At 38.3% G+C, this 25,005-nt stretch overlaps 1 protein-coding gene across 10 annotated transcripts in view; it reads right to left on the reverse strand.

Annotated features, from left to right (window-relative positions):
- BICD1 (BICD cargo adaptor 1) overlaps positions 1–24,840 on the reverse strand; it is a 236,096-nt gene extending 211,256 nt beyond the window's left edge. For 9 of the 10 annotated variants that reach the window (XM_065939496.1, XM_065939486.1, XM_065939471.1 and 6 more), the window contains exon 1: positions 24,227–24,840. In XM_065939496.1, coding sequence (XP_065795568.1) covers positions 24,227–24,439 — 213 coding nt within the window. In that variant the 5' untranslated portion in view covers positions 24,440–24,840. Of the gene's footprint in view, positions 1–22,841; positions 23,667–24,226 lie in introns of those variants that run through there. The other variant, XM_065939553.1, reaches the window with a different exon arrangement.
- Positions 24,841–25,005: the final 165 nt, after the last annotated feature.

Genomic DNA, 25,005 nt, shown 5'->3' on the forward strand with positions numbered 1-25,005 from the left:
CTCCTGTGCACTAGGCCCTGAGGAGATACACAATAAGTAAGGCAAGGCTGCTGACTCACGAAGTTCACAAAGAATGGGGAGTAAAAAAGGTAAGGAAACCAACATGGAGAGGATGGTGTGGTATGTGCTACACAAAAGTTTGTCCAAAGGAGGGGACTCCACATCAAATTTCTTACTGGGCATTAGAAATACAGGATACTGTTCTGAGACATCTTTTCAGACATGTTTAACCTAATAAAAACACAAGTTGGCCAAAAGGAGATAAAATAAAAGGGCAAAAAATAAATGAAAAGTATAAATTCTGAATAAGTCACAAAGAAGATAGCAAGGTCTTGAATAATTCTATTGTCTCAAATTTTAAGTGGGTATCAGAAGACATGAGAATAAGATCTAAACGCTGTCCTGTTTGAACTGTAAATCTTCACTTTAAAACGGCAGATGGAGCGCCTTCTGTTCACAGGAGAGCCAAAGGCTCAGAAAAAGTAACTTACGTGTCAGGGCAAAGAAACAAAACAGAGAACCCTAGTTCTGAACTTTCATCCCCTCAAAAGGTAACAGATTTTTACAGAATTATAAGGTAACTAGTGTTACCCAACATATTTTCCTTTCTAAGTCAAGGAAACAAGTATGTTCTAAGCAAGATTTCGACTACAATGAAAAATTAAGTTTCCAGTCATTGAATTCAAGTCACCACGCTGTTAATGCAATTATTAACGTCTTTTTTTTTTCAGTTCTGCTTTCTCAAATGACAAAACTGCTACTCTTAAATATATAACCCCATGAGAATGAGGATACACATGTAAAACTTTATTTTTCCAAACAAATTAAAACCCAACATTTTGCTTCTTATTTGAGGATCTAGTTCTTATAAACATTTAATCAAATAATCTGTCTGCTTAGAAAATAAAAGTCCTCTCAAACTATATGGCACTTCTTTCAGTGGAAGCATTGACATGCAGTTTGATAAGACAAAGGACACACCCCCAAAACAATCTAACAGAAGACAAATTTAAAATGGTAAGCAACATGAAAAAAATTGTTCAACTTTATTAATACTGTAAAAATTCAAAACAGCATGACATTCTATGTTTTACCTATCCAATAAGTAAGGATTTTTGGCAAAGAAGGCAGCAGACTTCTATTTTTTATGTGACAGATCAGTAACACTTAAAACCACAAATAAATTCCAGCATTTCTAATCATATTTTGTTCTAATCATATGTTTGTTCCTACTGATACATCCTCAGAGCAAAGCAGGCTTCCAAAGGTCAGGCCTGGGAAGACTTCCGTCAAGAATTGAAAGTGCCATAAAATGCTTCCTGAAAAATTGAAGTCCATTTTTGACTTGATTTACCAGACATTTTAAGATAAGATTATGCATTTTACCAGTGGATTAATACTCTTTCTACCTTCAACTTAAATATTCAAATTTTATATTATTATTCTTGGAGCTGCCTTGTACTCTGCCATGTAGTCAGAATTGTGTGCTTATGAATGCAGCTATAGGTTCTCATAAAGAAGTAAAAGCATTATATCACAACATGTTTGCTGAAGAATTCTCCCTCTGTCTCCCCATCTGAGCACTTGAGTCTATTCTTTCTCACTGAATGAATTCAGTCAAAAAAGACTAACGACAAGGATGCATAGCAAAAGTAGAGGCAGTGATAGAAGAATAATGGCCTGGAGAATGCAATGGGGGTTGAGGGGAGAATATGCCACTGGCTCTGGAGTCTTAGATTTGTAGGATATGGGAGAAAACAACCACTATCTTCTACAGGGCGCAGCAGGGACAGACAAGTAAACCCAGTTGAGGTGATGGAAAGAATATTCTGAGAGGAGATTAAGACACAAGAAAGTTTTCTTACCATGGAGAAGGGTAGCAAACAGATAACTAGAAAGTTTAGCAGGAGATGGGTGAGAGGGTAAGAGAATGGATGAGAGGAGGGAGGCTTGCTTAGGGAAGAGAACACAAGGCTTTATGAAGGTAAGAATAAGGGAAAAGATGAACAAAGGGTATTCAGATCCAAGTATAACCATCTTATTTATAGCCTTTCTTTTATTAGCCCACCGTAAGAGGTTAATAAGGATATTATGTTCTTTACTTTTAGGCATTTTTAAAAAATATTACATTTTTATAAAAATTTCTCTGCCATAAAAAAACCACTTTTGCCAAAGCAGGAAGGAAGCCAGTGAACCAAGTTACTTGCTGGGAGCATAACTATAAACATTTAAGATTGTTTTGAACATGAGAAACAGAAAACCTTTTATTTATTTTCAGAATCTCAAGAAAGAATTCATCCTTCATTTATTTTCAGGGAGATGTGGTGCTTCTTGGAAGAAGTCCTGAGGATCCTGCTGTTAAATCAAGACCTGTGTGGGGAAAAAAAATTATCCACTCCACAATAACATGGCATGTAACACAAAGGCAGTGGCACTTATCCAGCAGGGAGAGAACCCCTTCAATACCGGGACCCCACCGGCTGACTTAATTACAACGCAGCAAGGCAATCCACTACAAAGACAGTGCAACCCAAAGGAGACCACTGAGATCCACCCAAGGTGCAGGGGCAGATGGTTCCTCTGCTTCTTGTTTAGTATGAGACCTTCTAGAAAAATCTGAAAATGGATACATGCCAACAAGCTTTCAACTACCAGTAATTTTTTTAAGCCTACCATATGCTACTATAAAAATAATCCATAACTTGTGAATCAAACAGCAAGGATTTACTGAGCTGGGACTGTGTAGAAGGGATAAGAAAAGGCCAAAATCAGCTTACCATTGAGTTTAAGGACATGGATTAAACTCTGATTTAATTTAAGGGCTTTTGGTTTTTTTCATCATGCTGCACACACACACAAAATTACAGCAGAAGCCATAAAACAACTGCCTTAAAATTTTTTAGATAATAACAAACACAAATTTACAGAAACAGAGTGGTTCCACACTGGAAAACATGGTTTTAAACAAGTGATGGTGCACTGAAACTTAATTCAGCAGTCAAGGTAACTGAATGTTATTAAAGCAGTCACCATAGCAACCACAGCGACTAGGGCACAAGACAGATAATTAGCCTCTACAATTATGAAGTTATAATACAGTCACTAAATAATAGCCCTGAGTAAATTCTATCTTGTAAAAAGTTTTGAGGAAAATGGAAATTTAACTACAAACTTACTAAAGAAGGATCAAGCTACTACTGTCATACTTTTTAAATAAACTAATTACAAATGCAGCCTTTCTGCATACAGCAAATTCTACCTTCCTGGTCACTTTAAAGGATATGAATTAATCAAAATAATAAAATTCGTGGGTTTTTTTTTTTTTTTTTTTTGTAGTAGCTTACAGGATCTTAGTTCCCCAGCCATGACATTGAAAGTGCCAAGTCCTAACCACTGGACCACCAGGGAATTCTCAAAAATCATAAAATTCTTCATTCCTATGTGTTATTGTACAATAATGCCACCCAAGAAATAGAGTTAACTTGTAATTTATAGAGTATACACAATTCATATTTAATACTTGTAACCAATCTAAGAACTAAGAAAGCAGAGTTCAATACATTCGAATAAATTAAATGAATGTGTAACACCTGGAGAAATGTCTGTCACACAACCAACACTTTGTTAGTCTAACTATTGCTCCTACCATTACAACAATATTATTGCTGATATTACCATTATTGTTAATACAAGTTTTAAAGTCACACTGCCTGACTCAAATTTTGGTTCCATCATTAACTGGACAAGTTACCTAATCAACCTGACTCAATATTCTCATCTATATAATGGAAATAATAAAAAAACATCTATTTCATAGACTATTGAGGGTGTTGATATCACACAGACTACATATTTAGCAGACTACCTGGTATGATGGGCAGTGAACACAGTTTAGTAGTTTTAACAGTTTAAATATTTGGTCTTGGTCTCCTAGCAAGTACACAGGGAATTGGAATTAAAACTCAGGTTTCCTGACAAAGTTTAGAGTAGTTTCTATAGACACACTGCTGGGAAACATATAAAACAGTCCATTCAATCAAACAGCTACACCCAAATATTAATATAATACAGAAACAATAAGTAACATTGGTTGCATATGCTGACACTAGGTGTGGAAAAGCTTTATATGATGTAAGATAATCAAGCCAGATGCCCCAGCTGAAACATACACCACCAAACATGCTACCCTGTTCTCTTTTTTTCTACTATGATTTGTTTCCTTTTTGAAACACAGAGAAAAATTATATATCTGAGTAATGAATCAACACAGTAAAAATCTGAGAGTATTTCAGGCCACAAAAGCAAAATAACTTGTTAATAAAACAACCACTTTAAAATACTAAGTATTCAGTGAAAACCAGAGTCGTGATAAACCAAAACAGTGCTATACACCCACTGTTAGTAACTGTTTCAGAAGCCTTAAGCAAACCTGGTAATAAAGCTCCTGATATGCTTAACAAAGAACCACCTTCGTAATTTCTTTAAGAATGTTCAACCTGGGCACACTGTGGTCCAGAGTACGGGTGGACATCCTTCTAGAGACTGGAGTTCAGGGCAGGCCTAGGAGACTGAGGATCCAGGAAGGAGGGGAGGAGCATCTGAGAAACAGGGAAGGAAGGAGATGCCCAGTCATATACTTTCTCGGTTCTCTCTTCCCTCACTCTCAAAATTCACTCCATCCATTCATCAAAATGTCAAGTTCAGTGCTTGGTGATATAAAGTTGAATAAGACAGAAAGAGAAAACAGACATGAAAATCAAGAATCACTGAACAGGGGAACACTAGAGATGCCTTCAGTTATACCGAAGAGCATAGAGAGACATCAGCTAACCAGAACATGGACTTTGGGCAAAATCACGTGCCAGGCACTCCGGCACTTACCATCTCATTCAAAAGTAAACATAGACCCGTTTACTGTCCTTATTTAGTAGATGAAGAAACGGAGGCTTTGAGATATAAGGAAGACTCAGAGTAAAATTTGAGTCCTTTTAACCCAAGTCCAGGGCACTTGGTAATGCACAATGATCTGACTCCAACTCCTCTGCTTTCTCATTCTTGCCTTTGCTTTCTTCTTTCTTTCTCTGTTTTTCCACAGAAGGTCAAGAATGTCAGCATCTACATCAGAAGTCAAAACTCAAATGTCAGGGACTTCCCTGATGGTTCAGTGGTTAGGACTCCAACTTTCACTGCAGGGAGTTATGGTTTTTATCCCTGGCCTGGGAACTAAGATCCTGAGAGGTGCCTGGCCAAAACACAAAAACAAACAAACACGCAAAACAAAAACAAAAACAAAACCTTCAAATGCCAACAAGGAAGTGACAGATAACACAAATGAGAGAGGCAGTCAGTAAGGTGTTATGGATGAGATGGAATGGTGGGGACTGTGATGAACTGGAGACTCATGCCCTTTCTGAAGAAAAGAGACTTGGCTCCGGCCCACTGCATTCATAAAGAAATGAGGGCCACGGGCTTTGTGAAGCCTTCCAGTTTTTTGAGAGCGCTCGAAACCAGATTTTTCACATGACTTTCCTTTTTGTAAATAAAGAGGCTCCCTACCTCAAATGTTCCTAAGTCAACGGGCTGCCTTTCGCCTGTGAGAGTAGAGTGTGTGATCTCTGCTCTGGTGAGGTGTGGCCGATCTCATGGGCACTCTTCTCCACTGTTCTCTGTCACTCTGGTTTCTCACCTACAGAGTTTAACAGCCAAGCAGCCATTGCAGGACAGGACTGGTACAGCTGTGGTCATCAGGATTTTAATCCTGCAGTATCAGTGAGACAGGCACGTTTAATGATAGAGTTACAATGCTGAAAACAATTCAGACGCCCTCTGTTCCAAAGTCCATCAGTGCCTGACTCACTTCCTTGACATTCCTACCAAACAGCTTTTTGGCTTCTGCTTAAACATCTCCATTAGCCAACAAGGAAGTCTCTCTCCTCTGAAAATCTGCTACTTTTCCCCTCTGCTCTTCGTCTTCCATAAAGGAAGGTCCTTCTTCACATTAAGTTGAGCTCTGTACTCTTGTTTCTGCTGTCCATTGCTTCTGCCTGGATCATGATACCTAGAACAAAATACTCCTGGAGTAGATGGACAGACATTTACCATCACATTCTGGACAGCGCTTCTGTTCCTGCAGACTAGGGTCACATCAGCATGTTCACAGCCTGGTATGCTTGCCTCCCTGGCCCTCAGGGACTATAATATGATCCAGCGCTGCAAGCAAGCCGACAGAGACCCACAGCAGAGGGGAAGGAAAGCTGTTACCTTGCACCCGTCGAGTTTTTAACTTTAATTCCAGTTTAAGGATATATCTATGCCCCACTCTCCTTGTTTCTAATCTAGAGTACACACATTGCTTCCTATAAATAACTAACGCTTTAGTTTAAAAAAAACTGATATCCATTTTAGTAACTGGATGGGGTTGCCGTCACAGAAAATCAGGAGAGTATATGTGGCTAGCTTGTTTTATTTTATAGGAAGAAAAATGACAACATTTTAGCTTTGTAATAAAACAAAGAAATATGGCTACATAATGTGTATCGTGAAATGTAGCCAACTTAAGTCCAGTAAATTACATCACTGAGCATAATAACTATAGGATGCTTGTTTTTCTGTCAAAGTCATGAATCGTTTCCAAATGTTAAATGCATTTGGCAGACACATTTTAAAATTCTTTTTTAAACAAAAGCGTCAAAATTGGGATCCATAAGAATTTTCAAATTCAAATAAATATGGAATATTTCATTTACTAAATTTAATTGTGAAATACTATTCCTTTACTTTTGTATCTCATCATATATCTATTCCTTTATAATCTTCTTAGCTTGTTATAAAGAAACTTAGGAGCCATCCTGATTTCTCCCTTTCTTTTGCTCTCACAATCAATTAATCAGCAAATCCTTCAACATGCATTCTTAATTATTCTTTTCTCACCCCCAAGTGGATCTTCCCCCAGCCCAAGCCACCGTCGCCTGACCCTGGAACTACTGTAACAGCTTCCTTACTTGGCTCACTCGTTTGACAGTCTGCAAGGAAGAGACAGAGTAATCTTTCCTGAAATATTTATCAGATCACATCACTCCAGTGACTGCCCATTATGCTTAAAATAAAGTCCAGACTTCTTGCCAGGGCTCAAGGATTTGTTTGCTGTCCACTGCTCCATCCTCCTAACATCCATACTATCCCCTCCCTCCAGACTACAGGGGTTCTCTATTGAGGGTAGTATAGCCTCACTCTGGGGGGAAGGGAGGTGCTTGGAAAGTGTGAGGGTGGATTTTTGTTTATTCTTTGTGTTTATTATTTTTTAAATTTTATTTGAGATATAATTGATATATAACATTGTATCAGTTTTTAGGTATACAATGTGATTTGTTATATGGTACATTGCAAAAAGATCACCACAATAAGTCTAGTTAACTCCATCATCTCACATAGGTCTATTTTCTTTCTAGTGATGAGAACTAAGATCTACTCTCTTAGCAACTTTCCAATATATAAAACAGTAACGTTAACTATAGCCACCATGCTGTGCAGCAAGAATATTTCTGTAATCACAATGGCCTGAGAGTGGGGACACCCTGGCATATTGTGGGTGAGGCCAGGGGTGCTAACACCCTCCAGGAGCCCCAAAGTCCCACAGTGCTTAGCACAGTTCTACCCTACAAAGGATTGCTGTACCCAAAATGCCAGTAACACCAAGCTCATTCACAACTCAAGGTCTTCACATTTGCTGTTACCTTCAGCCCAGGACATTGAAATCTTTTCCAGCTTGCTGTTTCTCATCACCTGAGATGCAGTCTCCTTTGAAAGGCCATGTCTGGCCCTCACCTCTGAAATAGCCTCCCCCACCAGTATACCTGGCATAATAATAGTCTTATTATTTCTTTACTCTGCTTTCTTCACTGTTTGGCACACATCATTATGCAAAATTATTTATTTCCTTACTCTTTTATGCTTTTCTCCCCCACTGGTATGTCAAGTCCCTCAGACAGGAACTTTGTACTCCACAGAACCTAACTGCAATGCCTAGGACATGGCAGGTGTTCAATCATCATCTGTGAAAAAAATAAGTGTCCATAGTAATTTTTCCTATTTAGGATTAGGAATGAAAAGAACTTCATTTTGACCTAGAGGCTCATCTAACCTTCATTTCTAGTTATTTTTCCCTATGTTAAGTTTTCCTTTTTGTAATGGGTCCTCAGTCAAAAGTTGCTTTTACATGCTACAACCTTTATTATTACATAAATACAGAGAGGTAACAGTAAGCTTAATATGTCTCAAATTAGCACTTCGCTCCTTTACAGAGTGTGAAAGAGAGTTTTCTTATAAATATTTTTGTAAATCTCGGAGTAAATGTGTTACTTCTTCAGTCAATAGGGTTAGGAGTCCAGTGGTAGGACTGCTTCTGAGGACAATAAGCAAGGTGGTGGTCCCTTTACTTTGAGAGGAGCAACCCCTGAATCCAGCAGAATAGAGAATAAGTACCATTTTTTGGCAAAAATGCTCACACACATATTTTCAGGACCAAGAAGAGTTGAAAAGTAGTGCAAAATAAATGTTTTAAAAATCACACTTCAAGAGCACTAAGCCAAAAGTTTAAACCAGGTCTATGAAAAGGGCTAAGAGAGAAGTGATAAGTATGGAATTACATCTAGATTTTAAGATATGATTTTACTTAAATCTATAGCAATCTGTTATGATACATAAGAAGAAAGAGTATAATTTGGTTTATGTTCCACACATATATGATACATGCTTAGAGTTATGAGGGTATAGTTAGGTACTAATGCTAACCAGTGCTTCACTTTGATGCATGGTATTTGAGAACTGGTATACACTTACCTATGGTTTGTGAGAGACTGTTGGGCCCAAATACTACATGCATTTTATACCTTAATACAGACTGCTAAATCACATTCTCAAAGCTCATAGCAATTCATACTCCCACAAACAATGTATAAGAATGCTCACATTTCTACATACTCTGCAATCTGTATGTTATCAATATTTAAAATTTTTGTAAGTTGATTAGTAAAAACTCCCTATTATTTGATTTGCATTAACTGCCTATTGACATAGAGCATCTTTTACACATTTATTATCTGTAAACCCTCTTCTGTTGGTCTAATTACAGTCTTTGCCCTTTTTCTATTATTGCTGTTTTCAATCAACTCAAGGGTACCTGGATACTAGGGGTAATAATCCTTTGTAAGTCAATCATATTGCATTTTTTTCTAGTCTGTTGTCTGTATTGCACTTCTGCTTATGATGCCTATCCACTTTCAAAAAAAATTTATGTGTAACTGAGTATGTCAGTCTTGCCTTTTGAGTCTAAGTTCTATATCTTGCTTAGAAGATTTCTTCCACAGTGACATATAAAATTCCAGGAATTTTCTCCTAATTAGAGTTCATTCCTTCATATTCCATTAAATCCTTGATATTCTGGTGTGAAGTTAATGTAAAGTGAGGGGATAAAAGAAGATGAGAAAGAAAGTATACAAGGAGAAAAAAGGGAATGGAAAAGTCTTATTTTTTAACATTAAATAGAGAGTTTTAAATGTGATGCTGGATTGCTGAGTTTTTACTCTCCATATTATTAATATTAGATTATCAAAGGGGAAAACCTCAAATAGTTTTGACTTGAAAACATAATTAAGCTATAAACATAAGGGGGAAAGTATTGATTTATAACTATCTGACACAAGTAACACTATGAAGGTTTTTTTAAAATAAAAAGAGAAACTATTATATTTTTCATACTGTGAAAAATGAAATAAGATGATAAAAATAAATTTCAGCTCAGGTAATAGTTCATCTGAGTCTTTTTCATAAAAGCTTTAAATTTTTCAGGAGTATGATACTATTTATTATTAAAGAGATCAGTTAATTGAGAATTAGTGTAGAAATTTATTTTTCCAATGACTGAGATAAGAAAATAACTAAGGGCAGAATTTTATACAGCTACAGGTAATAAATACCTTTTGCTACTCAAGGCAAAAGTGTTGATGCACTGCTTTCTTCTAAAGGTTCTTGCTTTAATTCCATTTAGCCTCTGAGCATTCTTACTAGGAAGTCAATTCATTCATGCATTTTATATTTTTATATGTTATATAAAAATATATATTATAGTATATATGTATATATTATAGTTTTATATTTTATCTAGCATTTTTAATTGTTCCCAGCAGAAGGGTTAGTCAGAGGTCCTAGACTACTGTACTGTCAGAATCAAAAGTCAAAAATCACTGTTTTCAAACATAAAGTTAATGATATTACTGTTCTGCTTTGACACTATCAATGCTTTTCCCATGGTAAATAGATGAAGCTCCTTAGCACTCCCACAAGTGACCTGACTCCATTCTAAAGGCATAAAGGAGACCCCCAGAACAGCGGCAAAATGGAGGATGAAGCTGAATCAATGGCAGCTGAGAGAAAAGACAAGAGAGGAGGAAAACAGCCATGAGTCCTAAGCAGTAAAGCCAAGGAGCAAGGAAATATTAAGTCTAGTATGAACAGAACTCAACATCTGGGGCTTGATCAACAGGTTAGAATCTAGGTCAAGACCACAGGGCCTGAGACTCTCAGCGCCAAGAGAATCAGGAACTAGAGGGAGTGGGAGTGATGAGGGCCGTAAGCAACAGGAGCAGCCCAGCCTCAAGGAAGGCCAGCAGCACTGAGGACCCAGAAAGAAGCGGCAATTAGGCCATCTGTTCACAACGGAGGTAAGACTGAGAAGCTGCCAGTCTCCAACTGACAAGAGGCCAGGAAGCTAAAACAAACGGGGCACAAGAGCAGCAGAGACTGGAAGATAGCTTGTTAGCTGGAGGTACTTCTCACCCTATCACTAAGTCTGGCTCTCGGGGCAAAGCCTTCCCTGCAGAGGTCACACAGTTAGCCAAGCCAAGCCTTGTTACAAGGCCCTCTGTGGTCGGGCCCCAAACCACCTCCCCAGGCTCACCTCCCACCCCTCATCCCATGTCAAATACCACTTGCAACAACACAGATGCGGATGAGCAAGAGTCTCTCCAACCCTCCCTTCTCTGCAGGCTATTTATTTTTCCTGAATGACTCTGACCCTCACCTGCCTGGAAAATCCCTTCTCACATGTTCTTTACGCCTCCTCACATGTCCTCCTGATCAGAAAGTTTCCTGATTCCTTTGAGTTTACTGCCCTCCACTCTGGTGGCCTATCAAACACAGCCAAGAAATTATTATTTTTACTATTTTATTATCATGATGAATTATCTTCACCACATCCATCATTTATCAGGTGCTTACTATGTGTCAGGGATTGTATTAAATGCTTTACATGGACTTCTCTTTAACATCCATAGTTACTATCTTCCTCCACTTTACAGGAGGAAAGTGAGATTCATAGAGTTTTAAGTATTTGCCTAAGATCACAGAGCTACTAAACAGATTTTAATGCAGTTTGTTCTGACCCAAAAACCTGTGATCTTTCCAATAAAATACCTTAATCATATTTGCTCATGTCTTTCCTTCTAACAACAAACAACTAACTTAAAGACCATGTCTTCCTCATTTTTTGATTAATACGCTCAGCAGAAACTTGGCATATAACTGATGCTCTCTAAATATTAAATACATGAATGAATGAATGACCAAGCATTCATTTCCAGTCCCTCAGGGACTAGAACATCATGGCACAGAACCAGTAATACAATGTAAAACTGTCCTTATAGCACGTTAGACGAGCGGCTACCAAGTGGCTCAGATGGTCCAGAAGAAGGGACAAAGAGTAGAAGAAAGTTAGGTAAAGATTCTGGTTCAAAGAACAAGGCAAGACAACACAGTATCTTTTTTTGGAAGCTGGTTTAATCCGTCAAACAAATGGTTATTTTTAAAACAAGGAGTCTAGCTCAACATCTTTTCAAAATAACTAATTACTTCATCTCTTTTTTCACCCTAAATGAATGCAATACCATAAATATCTCTTAAACACTTGCTCTAGGTAAGGCAGAGAGGAGAATACAACAAATGTCATAAATTACCAGATTAATTTAAATTCCTTTCCCTGAAGGAGGTTCCAGTCTCCTTGAATGTACGCACAGGTCGGGGGAGGGAAGAATAGGCCATTGTGACTCTTGTGCTCAAATCCTCCAGAAATTTCCCATACAACTCAGAACAAATGCCAAAGTCCTGGTACTAATTTAAAAACTGCTGCATCACTGATACCCATTCCCTCTCTGACCTCATCTACTGCTCACACCACTCCCCACCTCCCTCCAGCTATACACTCTCTTTGGCCTTCCCTCTCCAGGCTCCCTCTGACCTGTCCCCACTTCTCATGCCATTTCCCCCTTCCCTGCTCTATTTTTCTCTATAGCATTTAGGACCATCTAACATTCTACTTTCTTGTCTCCCCTCCCATTCTCCTGCAGAATGTAAACCTCATGAGCATGTACATTGCTGTTGGTCTTGTCTCTACTGCATTCTCAGCACCTAGATCTGTGCTTAACACATAGGAGGTATTAAATATATTGTTATTGTAGGAAAGAATGAATGAACCTCAGTCAGCTTTATGCAATGACCTACTTGTTCTTGGTATTTACTTTGGTGTCCATTGTCCATGTTTCTAAATCACATTTAGCATCACAAATTAAAATGCAACTTATAAAATTTTCTCTTGGAATTGACCAATGATGATTCTTTTCATTGTCATTTCCTGAAATGTCTTACTGTAACCATTGTCTAAAAATGTAATTGTGGTTTGAGATCCTGGTCTCAATTTTAGCAAATAATAGCTCATATTATCCCAAATGCTTCAATGTGACTTGCAAAGATATATTATCTATTCGGCTAAAATGAAAAAAGCACATAAAGCTTGATTGGAAATAACTGCAGTGATTAAGATAGAGAACCTAAGAATTCTTAAAAAAAATGATTCTAGTTCTAAATTATTTTAAAATATTAACAAAAGGGTTATTGCTATTTAGATCATTAGAATGAAATCATTAAATCATAGTTAATTGTGAATTACCAACACTAAGAACCTTTGTCAACTTAAAACATAAATCAAAGGGCCAAAAATTCAAAAGTATTTTTAGTTTGTTTTCAAGTGTATTATATCCTTCTTTCTAATGGTTGCTTTTTCTCCTAATTGTATGTCCTTGAGGTTTTGAGCTTAAAGGCTCCATGCATATATCAGCATTAGCAGAAAGAATATCAAATTACAATTTAAAGGGGAGGAAAATGGCCATGTATGCCAAAAAGATAGTCTGTAAGATGACATTACTTTCAGCTCATCAAACGAAATCATGTACAAGATTAAATTTATCCTGTCTCCATCTAATTACCTCACATCGAGATCAACTTCAAAAAATCTTCTAATACTATCTAGAGAACGGCAATCAGTGAGGCTTATCAACAAGGCACATTCATGTTATAATATAAACCTATTTCAATTTCAAAAAATTGATGACTAAGAGCTCTTTAGCAGTGGCATTTGATTCCACATTAGTCTGGAGTGTGCCAGAGAAAAACAAAGACCCATCATTCTGAGCCTTCTATTTACAGACTCAGGTCACACTGCAAAAAACATTCTTAAGAAAATTGCTACTGTTATTATGTACTTCCCATGAATGTAAACAGGTCTCTTTATTTCAACTCTAAATAGAAAGATGGAAACACAGCAGTTAAATACTACATTTAGAGTTGTGCTATTTCTCCAAAAAATAGTGTTTGAAAACACTAAGCATAACTGAAAGAACAGGTGAGAATAACCCCCGGAAGTTAAAGATCAACCCATCAAAGCAATTCTCTTTATGAATTTGCAAACTTTAATAAATATTTATGAATTTCCAAAGAAATAGAGGAAAACAACAGAACGGGGAAGACTAGAGATCTCTTCAAGAAAATTGGAGATACCAAGGGAATATTTCATGCAAAGATGGGCACAATCAAAGACAGAAATGGTAAGGACATAACCAAAGCAGAAGAGATTAAGAAGAGGTGGCAAGAATATACAGAGGAGCTATACAAAAAGGTCTTAATGACCCATATAACCATAATGGTGTGGTCGCTCACCTAGAGTCAGATATCCTGGACTGTGAAGTCACGTTGGGCCTTAGGAAGCATTTCGACGAACAGAGCTAGTGGAGGTGATGGAATTCCAGCTGAGCTGTTTCAAATCCTAAAAGGTGATGCTGCGAAAGTGCTGCACTCAATATACCAGCAAATGTGAAAAACTCAGCAGCGGCCACAGCACTGGAAAAGGTCCCTTTTCATTCCAATCACAAAGAAGGGCAATGCCAAAGAATGTTCAAACTACAGTATAACTGCTCATTTCACATACTAGCAAGGTAATAGTCAAAATCCTTCAAGCTAGGCTTCAACAGTACAAGAACCAAGAACTTCCAGTTGTACAAGGTGGATTTAGAAAAGGCAGAGGAACCAGAGATCAAATTGCCAACATCCACTGGATCATAGAGAAAGCAAGGGAATTCCAAAAACACATCTACTTCTGCTTCACTAACTACGCTAAAACCTTTGACTGTGTGGATCACAACAAACTGTGGAAAGTTCTTAAAGAGATGAGAGTAGCAGACCACCTTACCTGCCTCCTGAGAAACTTGTGTGCAGGCCAAGAAGCAACAGTTAGAACCAGATATGGAACAATGGACTGGTTCAAAATTGGGAAAGAAGTATGTCAAAGCTATATATTTCACCCTGCTTATGTGACCCTTACATGCAGAGTACATCATGTGAAATGCTGGGCTGGATAAAGCACAAGCTGGAATCAAGATTTCTGGGAGATTCAAAAGGGAGGCAATGTATGTATACCTGTGGCTGATTCTTGTTGCAGTTTGCAAGAAAACAACAAAATTCTGTAAAGCAATTATCCTTCAATTAAAAAAAAAAAAAAAACGTTGCTGGAAGAAAAATCAACAATCTCAGATATGCAGATGATACTACCCTAATGGCAGAAAGTGAACAGGAACTAAAGAGCCTCCTGATGAAGGTGAAAGAGGAGAGTGAAAAACCTGGCTTAAAACTTAACATTCAAAAGATTAAGATCATGGCATCCAGTTCCATCACTTCATGGCAAATAGACGGGGAAACAATGGAAACAGTGACAGACTTTATTTTCTTGGGCTCCAAAATCACTGCAGATGGTGATTGCAGCCATGAAATTAAAAGATGTTTGCTCCTTGGAAGAAAAGTTATGACAAATCTGCACATGTATTAAAAAGCAGAGACACCACCCTGCCAACATGGTCTTTCCAGTAGTCATATATGGATGTGAGAGTTATGCCATGAAGAAGGCTGAGCACTGAAGAATTGATGCTTTTGATTTATGGTGTTGGAGAAGACTCTTTGAGAGTCTCTTGAACTGCAAAGTGATCAAACAAGTCAATCCTAAATGAAATCAACCCTGAATATTCATTGGAAGGACGAATGCTGAAGCTGAAGCTCCCCAATACTCTGGCCACTTGATGAGAAGAGCCAATTCATTGGAAAAGACCCTGATGCTGGGCAAGATTGAGGGCAGGAAAAGAGGATGACAGAGAATGAGATGGTTGGATGGTATCACCAACTCAATGGACATGAATTTGAGCAAACTCCAGGGGATAGTGAACGACAGGGAAGCCTGGCATGCTGTAGACTATGGAATCGCAAAGAACTGGACACAACTTAGTGACTGAACAACAAAATTTGTAATAGAGCAAGAAAACAGACACAACAAAGGAGACAAATTACTTTTAAAAGAAATTTAAACAAATAACCTTTTAAAAAATGTTTAAAGAACCCTGAAAGATCAAAAATTATACACTTTTAGCACATATCTTAACTGTCTAATGCAATTAAGTTTCTGATGATGTTTGTTGGTTTCTCATGTCTTCACTTACAGAAAAAAAGGCTTTCCCGTGTCTTCATTTATAGAAATTAGAGAAGTAAAAACACTGTGTGACAGGTTTACATACTAGCTCATAACTTTCCAGTTTTTCTTACTAAACACTCATATTTCTACAGAGTCACTTACTCCTAGAGTTGGAAGTTTCCAGGAGAGAGGCTGTCAGCCCTGGCTGCACCTATGAGGGGAGTGGGCTTAACATGCTGAAGCCCCACTCTACCTCCAATGACTGAACTGTCTCAGATGGGGTCCAGGTAGCAGTAGCTTTACAAATCCTCTGCCAACTGATCCTAGTGAGTAGTCTGTCACCTCTTCAAAAAGAAGACCTCAGGGGGTATCCAGGCTCTGTACAAACACTTCCAATGTCAAGCTCCAAAATCTTATTTGAAGAATCTAAAGACAATATACTACTTTATGGATGGTCATTTTTCAAATGAGTATGTTTCCAATTTTCCTTTTTTATCGCGGTATCATTGATTTACAATATTATATTAGTTCTCAGGTATATAACATAATGAATCAAAATTTTTATATATTATACTCCATTTAAAGTTATTATAAAATATTGGCTATATTCCCTATGTTGTACAATATATTCTTGTAGCTTCTTTATTTAATACATAATAGTTTGTATTTCTTAATCCCCTATCCTTGTCTTGCCCCTCTCCACTGGTAACCACTACTTTGTTTTCTATATCTTGGAGCTTGTTTCTGTTTTGATACATTCAGTCATTTTTTTAGATCCCATATATAAGTGATAATGGGCTTCCCAGGTAGCTTAGTGATCAAGAATCTGCCTGCAATGCAGGAGCTGCAGGAGATGCGGGTTTGATCCCTGGGTCAGGAAGCTCTCCTGGAGGAGGGCATGGTAACCCGCTCCAGTACTCTTGCCTAGAGAATCCCATGGACAGAGGAACCTGACGGGCTACAGTCCATAGAGTCGCAAAGAGTCAGACACGACTGAAGCGACTAAGCATGCACACGTATGTGATGACACTCAGTCTTTGTCTTCCTCTTTTTTTAAAAATTTTTTTGGTCATGCCATGTGGCGTGCGAGATCTTAGTTCCCTGACAAGAGATTGAACCCAAGTCCCCTGAAGTGGAAGAGCAAAGTTTTAACCACTGGATCACCAGGAAAGTCCCATCTCTGTCTGACATTTCACTAAGCATAATACCCTTCAGGTACATCCATGTCGTTGTAAACAGCAAAATTTTCATCCTTTTTATGACTAAGTAGTATTCCATTGTACCACATCTTCTTTATACGAATGGTTGATTTTACAGGGCAAAATGACCCACCATTTCCCCTAACAACTACCAGCAGAATTCCATAATCTTTGTACTTTTCCCTTTTCCTAAAATTCACTTCCCTCAATCTCTACCTGACTGGCTTATTCTAATCACTCAGATCTGGGCTCAAATGTCACCCCTGGGAGAGGTTTTTCCTGATCATGCTTTCCCCAGCAAGCCTTCATCTCTTCACTCATGGCATTTCTCACATCTGACATGTGTGTGTGCTTGCTGACTCTCTCCCCATAAGCTTCGCTCAGGGAGTCCCATCTTGCCATCTTCAGAAAGCAGCACAGTGCCAACATAGCAGCCACGGAGTAAAAATTTTTGAATGAATATGTGAAATAGAACAAGAAGTAATGGACATGCCTCTGATGAAGCCTGTGTTTTAAAAAAAAGAAGTAATGGACAATCTAAAGCAAAAAAAAAAAAAAAAAAAAATCCCCTTGGTATAAAATGTAAAATAGTTGACAATGTAGATTGTAAAATAGTAGGCCAATAAAAATTATGGATGGCTTTAATTTTCTTCATACTTTTTTGTACTTTATTGTCTTCAATAAAAGTAAATTATCTTTATAATTATAACCAAAATAGTATTATAATAAAAGTAATTTTTTCTGAAAAACAAACAAAAAAAAAACCTCAAGTATCACAGGACAAAGATGGGATCACATAACGAGTCCCAGTTGCTTCTGCATCATCTTGGCTTCTCCCCAGGACCCGGCATGGACAGGATGTGGCCATACTGCAGGCTGCAGGACCAGCTCTTGCTGGCCGTGGAAACCAGCCACCTATTACGGTGATCCATGTAGCTCCAACACCAGCCAAGAAGACAAGGAATCAAAATCACTGCTAATTCACCCAGAAAACTTTCCATCATTTCCCTTGGTATTATCACACAGGCCTCTCATGGGGCAACCCAACAAATTCCACCAGTTTCTATGACACACACACACACACACACACACACACACACACATGTTTTCTCTCTCACAGATCACCCAAGCTATCCTTAGGACCAACTCTGGTCACCTCCCCACTCCTCCAACCTCCAGCGCCAACCACACTCCCTGAGGCTCTCTGGTTTTCTTCCCGAATCAGTCCCATTTGCTTCACACTTGAAACATCAGCGCCTTAAAAATACAGTCCTGCCCAGAAATACTTCATTTTAAAAGGATATACTATTAAATTTAAATATCAGGTTACAAAGTAATATGTACGGCATTATTCCATTTTTATAAAAACAAAAGAACAACAAAAAATTTGCATATGGATTCACGTTTAAAGAGATTTAAAACAAGTATAAGAGAATACTCACCAAAGTGCTAACACAGAGACAGAACTGGGGGGCGGGGGAACTACTTAATTGTCTACACTTTTACTTGACTAGGATCGTTGCCACAAATGGTCATAATTATACAACTATAATTTTTAAAGACCAGTCAAACTCTTGTGGCCAAAAAAAGAAAAAGTGCTAATGCACTCAGTCAGTGAGGGGTGGGGTGCTGTTGCTCCTAGCACCCCTAACCCACGAGGTCTGCAAGGGCTGGCTTTCCTCACTGGGCCAGCCCAGCTTCTTGACCACTGTTTATGAGTTGGCACATCTCCTAATTCAGAATGCAATCAGAGTAACTGGTGAAAACATTGTTAACTTATTTGTATATTCCATATTCTGGAAATTAGGACTGAATAAAATGACAACCAACTGCACAAATTATTCATTCGTTTTATTAAACTAAGAGTTGAGTATTTTAATTTATCAAGCAACTTATACCTCCCCTCAAGGAAAACATGAATTTTAAAAATTCATATAACTCAGGCATCAACTTTGCGCTCTAAAACTTTCCCCCTAGAACCTTCCTTTGTGAATGAAACCACCTTCTAATCCATCCTGGTATTCTCAAACCTACTCTCGTCTTCACTTTCCACAACCAGTCACATCCAACATCACCTTCCTTCCACCCTACACCCCCTTAACAACCCTCAGGTTTGTCCCCCCTCACACCACTACCACTACCGCCTCTGCAGTTCCAATCTACCTTCTATGACCAACACCATGACCTTCTTAACTACATGCTGACTCAAGTGTTGGAGCCTCTCAGGTAAAAAGTTGAAAGAAAGTGGGTTTCTTCCTGAACCAGATTTCACCACTTCACTTTGTGGCCTTGGAAAGGACCCATAGCTTCCCTGAGACTAAGTTTTCTCTTTTGTACGATGCAAGTCATATCTATCTTGTAAAAGAATTGCTGTAAGAATTACAGATAAGGCATGCAAAGTGCCTAGTCCTAAATGGGGCTGTACACATAGTTCAAGTCTTTAGTAATTTAATTATTTTCTTATCTGTAAAAAAAAAAAAAAAAAGGCAATAAAACTCTGAGTTACTTTGAAGATTAAATAAGATATAAGGCACCAGTTACTGTTTCCTTTCATTTCCTTTTAATGGTTCCCCATCTCCAAGACAAAATACGGTCACTGATATTTTCCCAATTTCGTTTTCTGCCACTTCTCCTTCAGCATAATGAATTATTTAACAGTCAGACTCTGCACCTCTTTATACCCTCCTCCCCTTCAAAGCCATGTTTACAGGTAAAATCTTAGGTGTGAGAAAGTCCTTTACTATGTATTTCAACATGCAAGCTAATTATCGTATTTTCAAATTTGGGAAGCAGTATCTATACAGTACAAGCATATTTAAGGGGAAGACAGGGGAGAATATTTTTAAGTATTAAAATTTGAAAACCATCTTCAAACCATGACTGCTATACATGTTCATGCAAATATGATGAATGTGACGAGAGATGATAAAATTTTGCTAAGTGGTATCTGAGAAACAACTTCGCTAGAGATGAAATTGTGAGTTGAAATAAAAAGAAAAAAATGGTGCAAGTTGCTCAGCCGTGTCTGACTCTTTGCAACCCCATGGACTATATAGTCCATGGAATTCTCCAGGCCAGAATACTGGAGTGGGCAGCCTTTCCCTTCTCCAGGGAATCTTTCCAATCCAGGGATAGAACCCAGATCCCTATATTACAGGAGAATTCTTTACCAGGGGAGCCACAAAAAAAAGCCTGCAAGTTAGAGAAACTAGGTTAAAAAAAAAAAGAAATATGATTGAAAGTGTGATTATGTTTGCTTGTTGAGGTTGCTTGTAAACACTTTCCAAAAGTATAAGTCCATATACTTTAGATGTTTTCATTAACTTCATAATAAATGCAATAGTAAGTATAACATTTCTTCTTTATAAACAATAAAACTACTAGCTTAGATAAATTCAATGCTCTCTCTATGTTTCTTCATAGATTGGAAAATAAATCTGGGTTTTCCCCCCATATGATTTTATGATTTAGAATTTACAAAGGGAAGAGAAACTAACAATCTTTCTAAGCATAAGAAGGAAAAAAATGAGTTCTGTTTAAAGATGAACTCAGGTACTTAGATGGCTTTCATGAGGCCCCTAATATGACAAATTCTAAAAACACGTAAGTTCAGTGTTTATTTCTTGGACGATTTAATGAGAATCCTGAAAAAGCATCAAGTTGGCTAGAAGAGGAAAAGCTGCTCTGTGTCCACAAAGTGCTCCCTCAGCACCTGGTGTCTATCCTTAGTGTCAGGCTGACAAAACGAGGAAATGAGGCAAAGATTCTTATTAGAGAGTGCACTGTAACCTAGCTGCAAAACTTTTATAAAGTTGTCACATGGACTTGTTTTCTAAAATGCTACCAGGAATGCTGAATCATTTCTTTTGAAGAGGATCTTTTAAAACTTCTCTATATTTTAAACATTTTTAAAGCAAAAAACAAAACTCAAACTTAAATTTTAGGGTTTTTTTTTAATGAATGTTTAATTTTCAAATTATTTTAGAACCATGACTCTTCTTCAAATACTATTTTGGCCTCGGTGACAGGCACAGTGCTCATTTACACACATCCTAAAATTACAACCAGCCAGGCCCTCAGGCCACTGAAAAGCAAGCATTATCCGTGAAATCCTAAAGCCATGGTCAAGTATTTTAGTGGACATGTACTTTGTCCAGATCTCCAAAGATAATGAAAAGGAGAGCAGTATGATGATGCCAGAAGTCATTCTTTTTTCATAGCATTAGTACTTTTTTCTTCAAGTATGTTCTTTTGTAATTACAACAGCCATGCAGGCACAGGGCAGAGCCCTAATGTTATGAAGCCAAGACAAAGAGCATTCCAGGCTTAGGAAAGAAAATAACTAGATAAAAATTAATGAATTAATCATTTTGATTCTGCACATCTTCAGCAGTACTGCCCACTTGCATTACAGTCACAGCTGTACACAGCCTGGGAAAGGAGAGGTGGCAGCATTGCTGGGTGCTGACTCTTGAAAACAACATGACCTGTAAAGATTGAGCCATGTCGCGACACTGCAAATTACTAATGTCCAACTTGAACTTAGCACAGTATTTTTCTGTTGACTGGTCCATTTACTTTTAAATAAATTATATCTGTTGAAACAGCTTGGAAATAAACCAAAGATTTTATACTTGGCTTTATAGTTTAGTGCAACAACATCATTTCCTATATATACCTTCTAACAAACAAAACTTCCTTTTGATAAATCAGAGCACTAACAAAATGTGTTTTTAAAAAATGGCTTCTATGTGATATCATCACTGCAATATTTTAGTTTCCACAATTATTTTACATTTACTTTTCACACAGGAAATATTATTGAGACTGACTTAGCTCATTTAAATAATACTCACACCTAAAGGATACATCATGTTTAAAGGGTCAAAATAACAGGTCTCACTATCAAACATAATGATTAATTTTATTACCCTAAAATATACTTTTATATAATTGTATAAGCCAGTTCACTGGGAACTTTATATTATATTTATGCTAAATGCAAACTCAAAATACATATGTAAACAAGTATCATTTGCTGACAATAATTTTGATAAATTTTTGTTAATCTCTTGATATACAGAAAAAAATACACCTCAATTTTTGTAGGAAAAAATTGTAATTGGTATTTGCATTATTCTATATTAAGAAAAATGTCACACTATTCTTATAAAACATTTTTTCTCATTTTTCCTATGATGTTGATGAAAGTAATACAGGTAGCTGTTAACACTAGTCACTACCTATACTTCCTCATTTTCTTAGTCTTTCTCTGACACTAACCAATATGGACTGGTGAATGCTTGATAAAGTATATATTCTTTCAGTATAAATTTATTCTTTCATAAAATATTTACTGTATGCTCACTATGTGGTGGGCTTTGTGTTAAAGTCTTTGGATGCAATATTAATTAAGATAGATTCCTTGCCTAGAGAATGCACAGTCTAGTAAAGGCAAAAGACAATTGCATTAAAGTTTACTATATATGGTGAATGCAAGGAAAAACCCTAATAGGGCTATTTGAATCAAGCAGGAAAGCTAGTTAACAGTTACATTCCATTTCATTAAATTAAGTCTACCATCTTTATCAAGGAGGTGATGGCTTAACATTGCCTGGTTTGCACTTCCTTGTCTTGCTAAAACAGTGTTGATAAGTGTAGACAACATCAAAACATCTCTGAAAATTACAATCACCGTCCTGTTTCCTGATTTCACCAGGTTTACCATTGTTGAATTTAAACGTATCAGGTAAAGACCTAATCTAAGTTGGAAAATACCATTAAATCTAGTTGTAGTTAAGAACAGACATATACTTGGTAAAAACAAAAACAAAAGACAAAACCAACAGAACATAAACTAGAAATTTACAGCCTAACACACAAAAAATCAGATTTCCAATTAGGGTTTTTACCATATGTTTATTTTTTTGACATTAAGGCATAAGAATAAAAATAGGATATATCTGAAAGTAGAAATGTTTACTATATTATGTATTAAATTAGAAGGCAGGTTGATTAGATATGTCATAGATCATGCTTTTTAAATATAATAATACAAAACAAGACAGTCCCTGAGAAACTGTTTGAGTACATTATAAGTAAAACATGTATGATTAACATTATATACCAGATTAGAATTAACATTTTAAATGCCAACGGGCACATAAAAATAGACATGCCACACAGAAAAGCCGTGTGTACATTTTCATTTATGCTACATATAGTACCTCAGGAATTGGTTAGAACAGACTGAATTTCTTAAACAATATGTATATTCCTCTAAGTCTTTTGATAGGAAATCAAAAGTATATTCACTACTTATTTTTTCCAAACATTAGCTAGTCTTTAAAAGAAGCCAATACCAAAAGATTAAAGAGGACAATTGTTATATACACATGGTCCATTTGTGACCATTCTGGTTTTATATATACAGTCATTTAAAACAGAAGAGCCTTATTTGAAATGCACCGCTACTCATGCATTTGATATATGCCATTCTTTCAGACCATCTGTAGGCGAGTTAATTTTCCCTGGTCAGGGTGACCTTATAAGACTTTGGGCATGGCCCATCCTCACTCAGAAGGGAAATCGAGGCAGCAGCAATCCCCAGGAGTAGAGTTGTTTTTCTCCTGCAGCCAGACAAGAATAACTAAAGCTGAGGAGAAGGACGATTACTCACTCTTTTTCAAATGGGATTGGCGGGGAATTCTCTTAATAACAGCTTCCAATCTCATCAAGGAGTGGTTACATTCAGCAGAAGGCTGAGGTTCTACATCCTTTGAAACTGTAGCTCCTCAACACAAACCTACTCAAAGCCTTTGTGGATTATGGGATTGTCACTGAAACCTGAGCTTGATATAACAGCAGTTTTGAGAAGTTTGATTTATGCATTCCGACCCGGCTGAATGTCGCCTCTGAGTGCCGAGACTTGAGGACTCTTAAGAATCTCCCTCCCCCACAGGCCAAACAGCCATCGCCTCCCAAATTCCAGATTATACATTCATTTCCTGGGCAATTTCCCTCTTGGGGGTAAAACAATGGACTCTTTCAATCTTCTCTTATCTACAAGGGTTCTAAGTGAAGAAACAGTCCTTTCAATAGCAAGCTTCCCGACTACTTTATAAATGATGAGTGGGCGCCGAGGGTGGGGGGACCAGGCCGAGCGGGGAAGAGGTGACAGGCAACTCACCTCTTTCAGCTGCTCCAGCTCCTGTTTGAGGCTGTCGTATTCAGCCTCCAGCTCATCATACTGCTGTTTGAGGGTCAGCTTCTCTTCCAGTACCACCAGTCCGTACTCGGCCGCCTGGATCTTTTCGTGGGTGGTCTCCGTGAGCTCCTTGGTCAGCCTCTCTATCTCGGTCTTATAGTGGTCCACAGACTGCAATACCTCTTCCGCGGCCATAGCCCCGGTGGAAGGAGGTAGGAGGGGGTAACCGAGTGGAGGAGATGGATGCAAAGCAGGCGGGGGAAGGGAGAAGGAACTAAAGAGGGAAGGATGAAAATGGGAAAAGAATTGCCTCTCCGGCAGCCGCAGCTACACTGCCCGAGAACCTGGCGAGAAACGCAACATGGAGAATGCAGGGGAGAGGATCAACGGCGAGGGGGCAGCTGCTGCGGCATGTGTCCTCCGGGCCGGACCCTGCCTGCGGTCAGCAGCGGTGCGGCATGGCCCAGCTGCGGCGGCCGGGGGCGGCAAGGGGCTCCGTTTCTGCTTATTCAGAGGCGCGCGGCCGCCATGTCTCGGGGCAGCGTCACTGCAGTCTCCCCGGGTCCCGCGCTCCGGCTCGCCGCGCCCGCCCGCTCCACCTGCTCCCTCCGGCCGCGCTGCAGCCGGTGCGGAATGATGCAGCGTCGGCCCGCTCCCTCCCTTCGCCCTGGCCGGGGCTCCGGGCGGGAGGCGGGGAGGCGGACGGAGTCGGCGCGGGGGGAGGGGGAGGGAACAGACGGAAGCCTCCGGAGGCGCCTCCC

The sequence above is a fragment of the Muntiacus reevesi genome, chromosome 1, assembly GCF_963930625.1.
Source record: "Muntiacus reevesi chromosome 1, mMunRee1.1, whole genome shotgun sequence".
Lineage (NCBI taxonomy): Eukaryota > Metazoa > Chordata > Mammalia > Artiodactyla > Cervidae > Muntiacus > Muntiacus reevesi.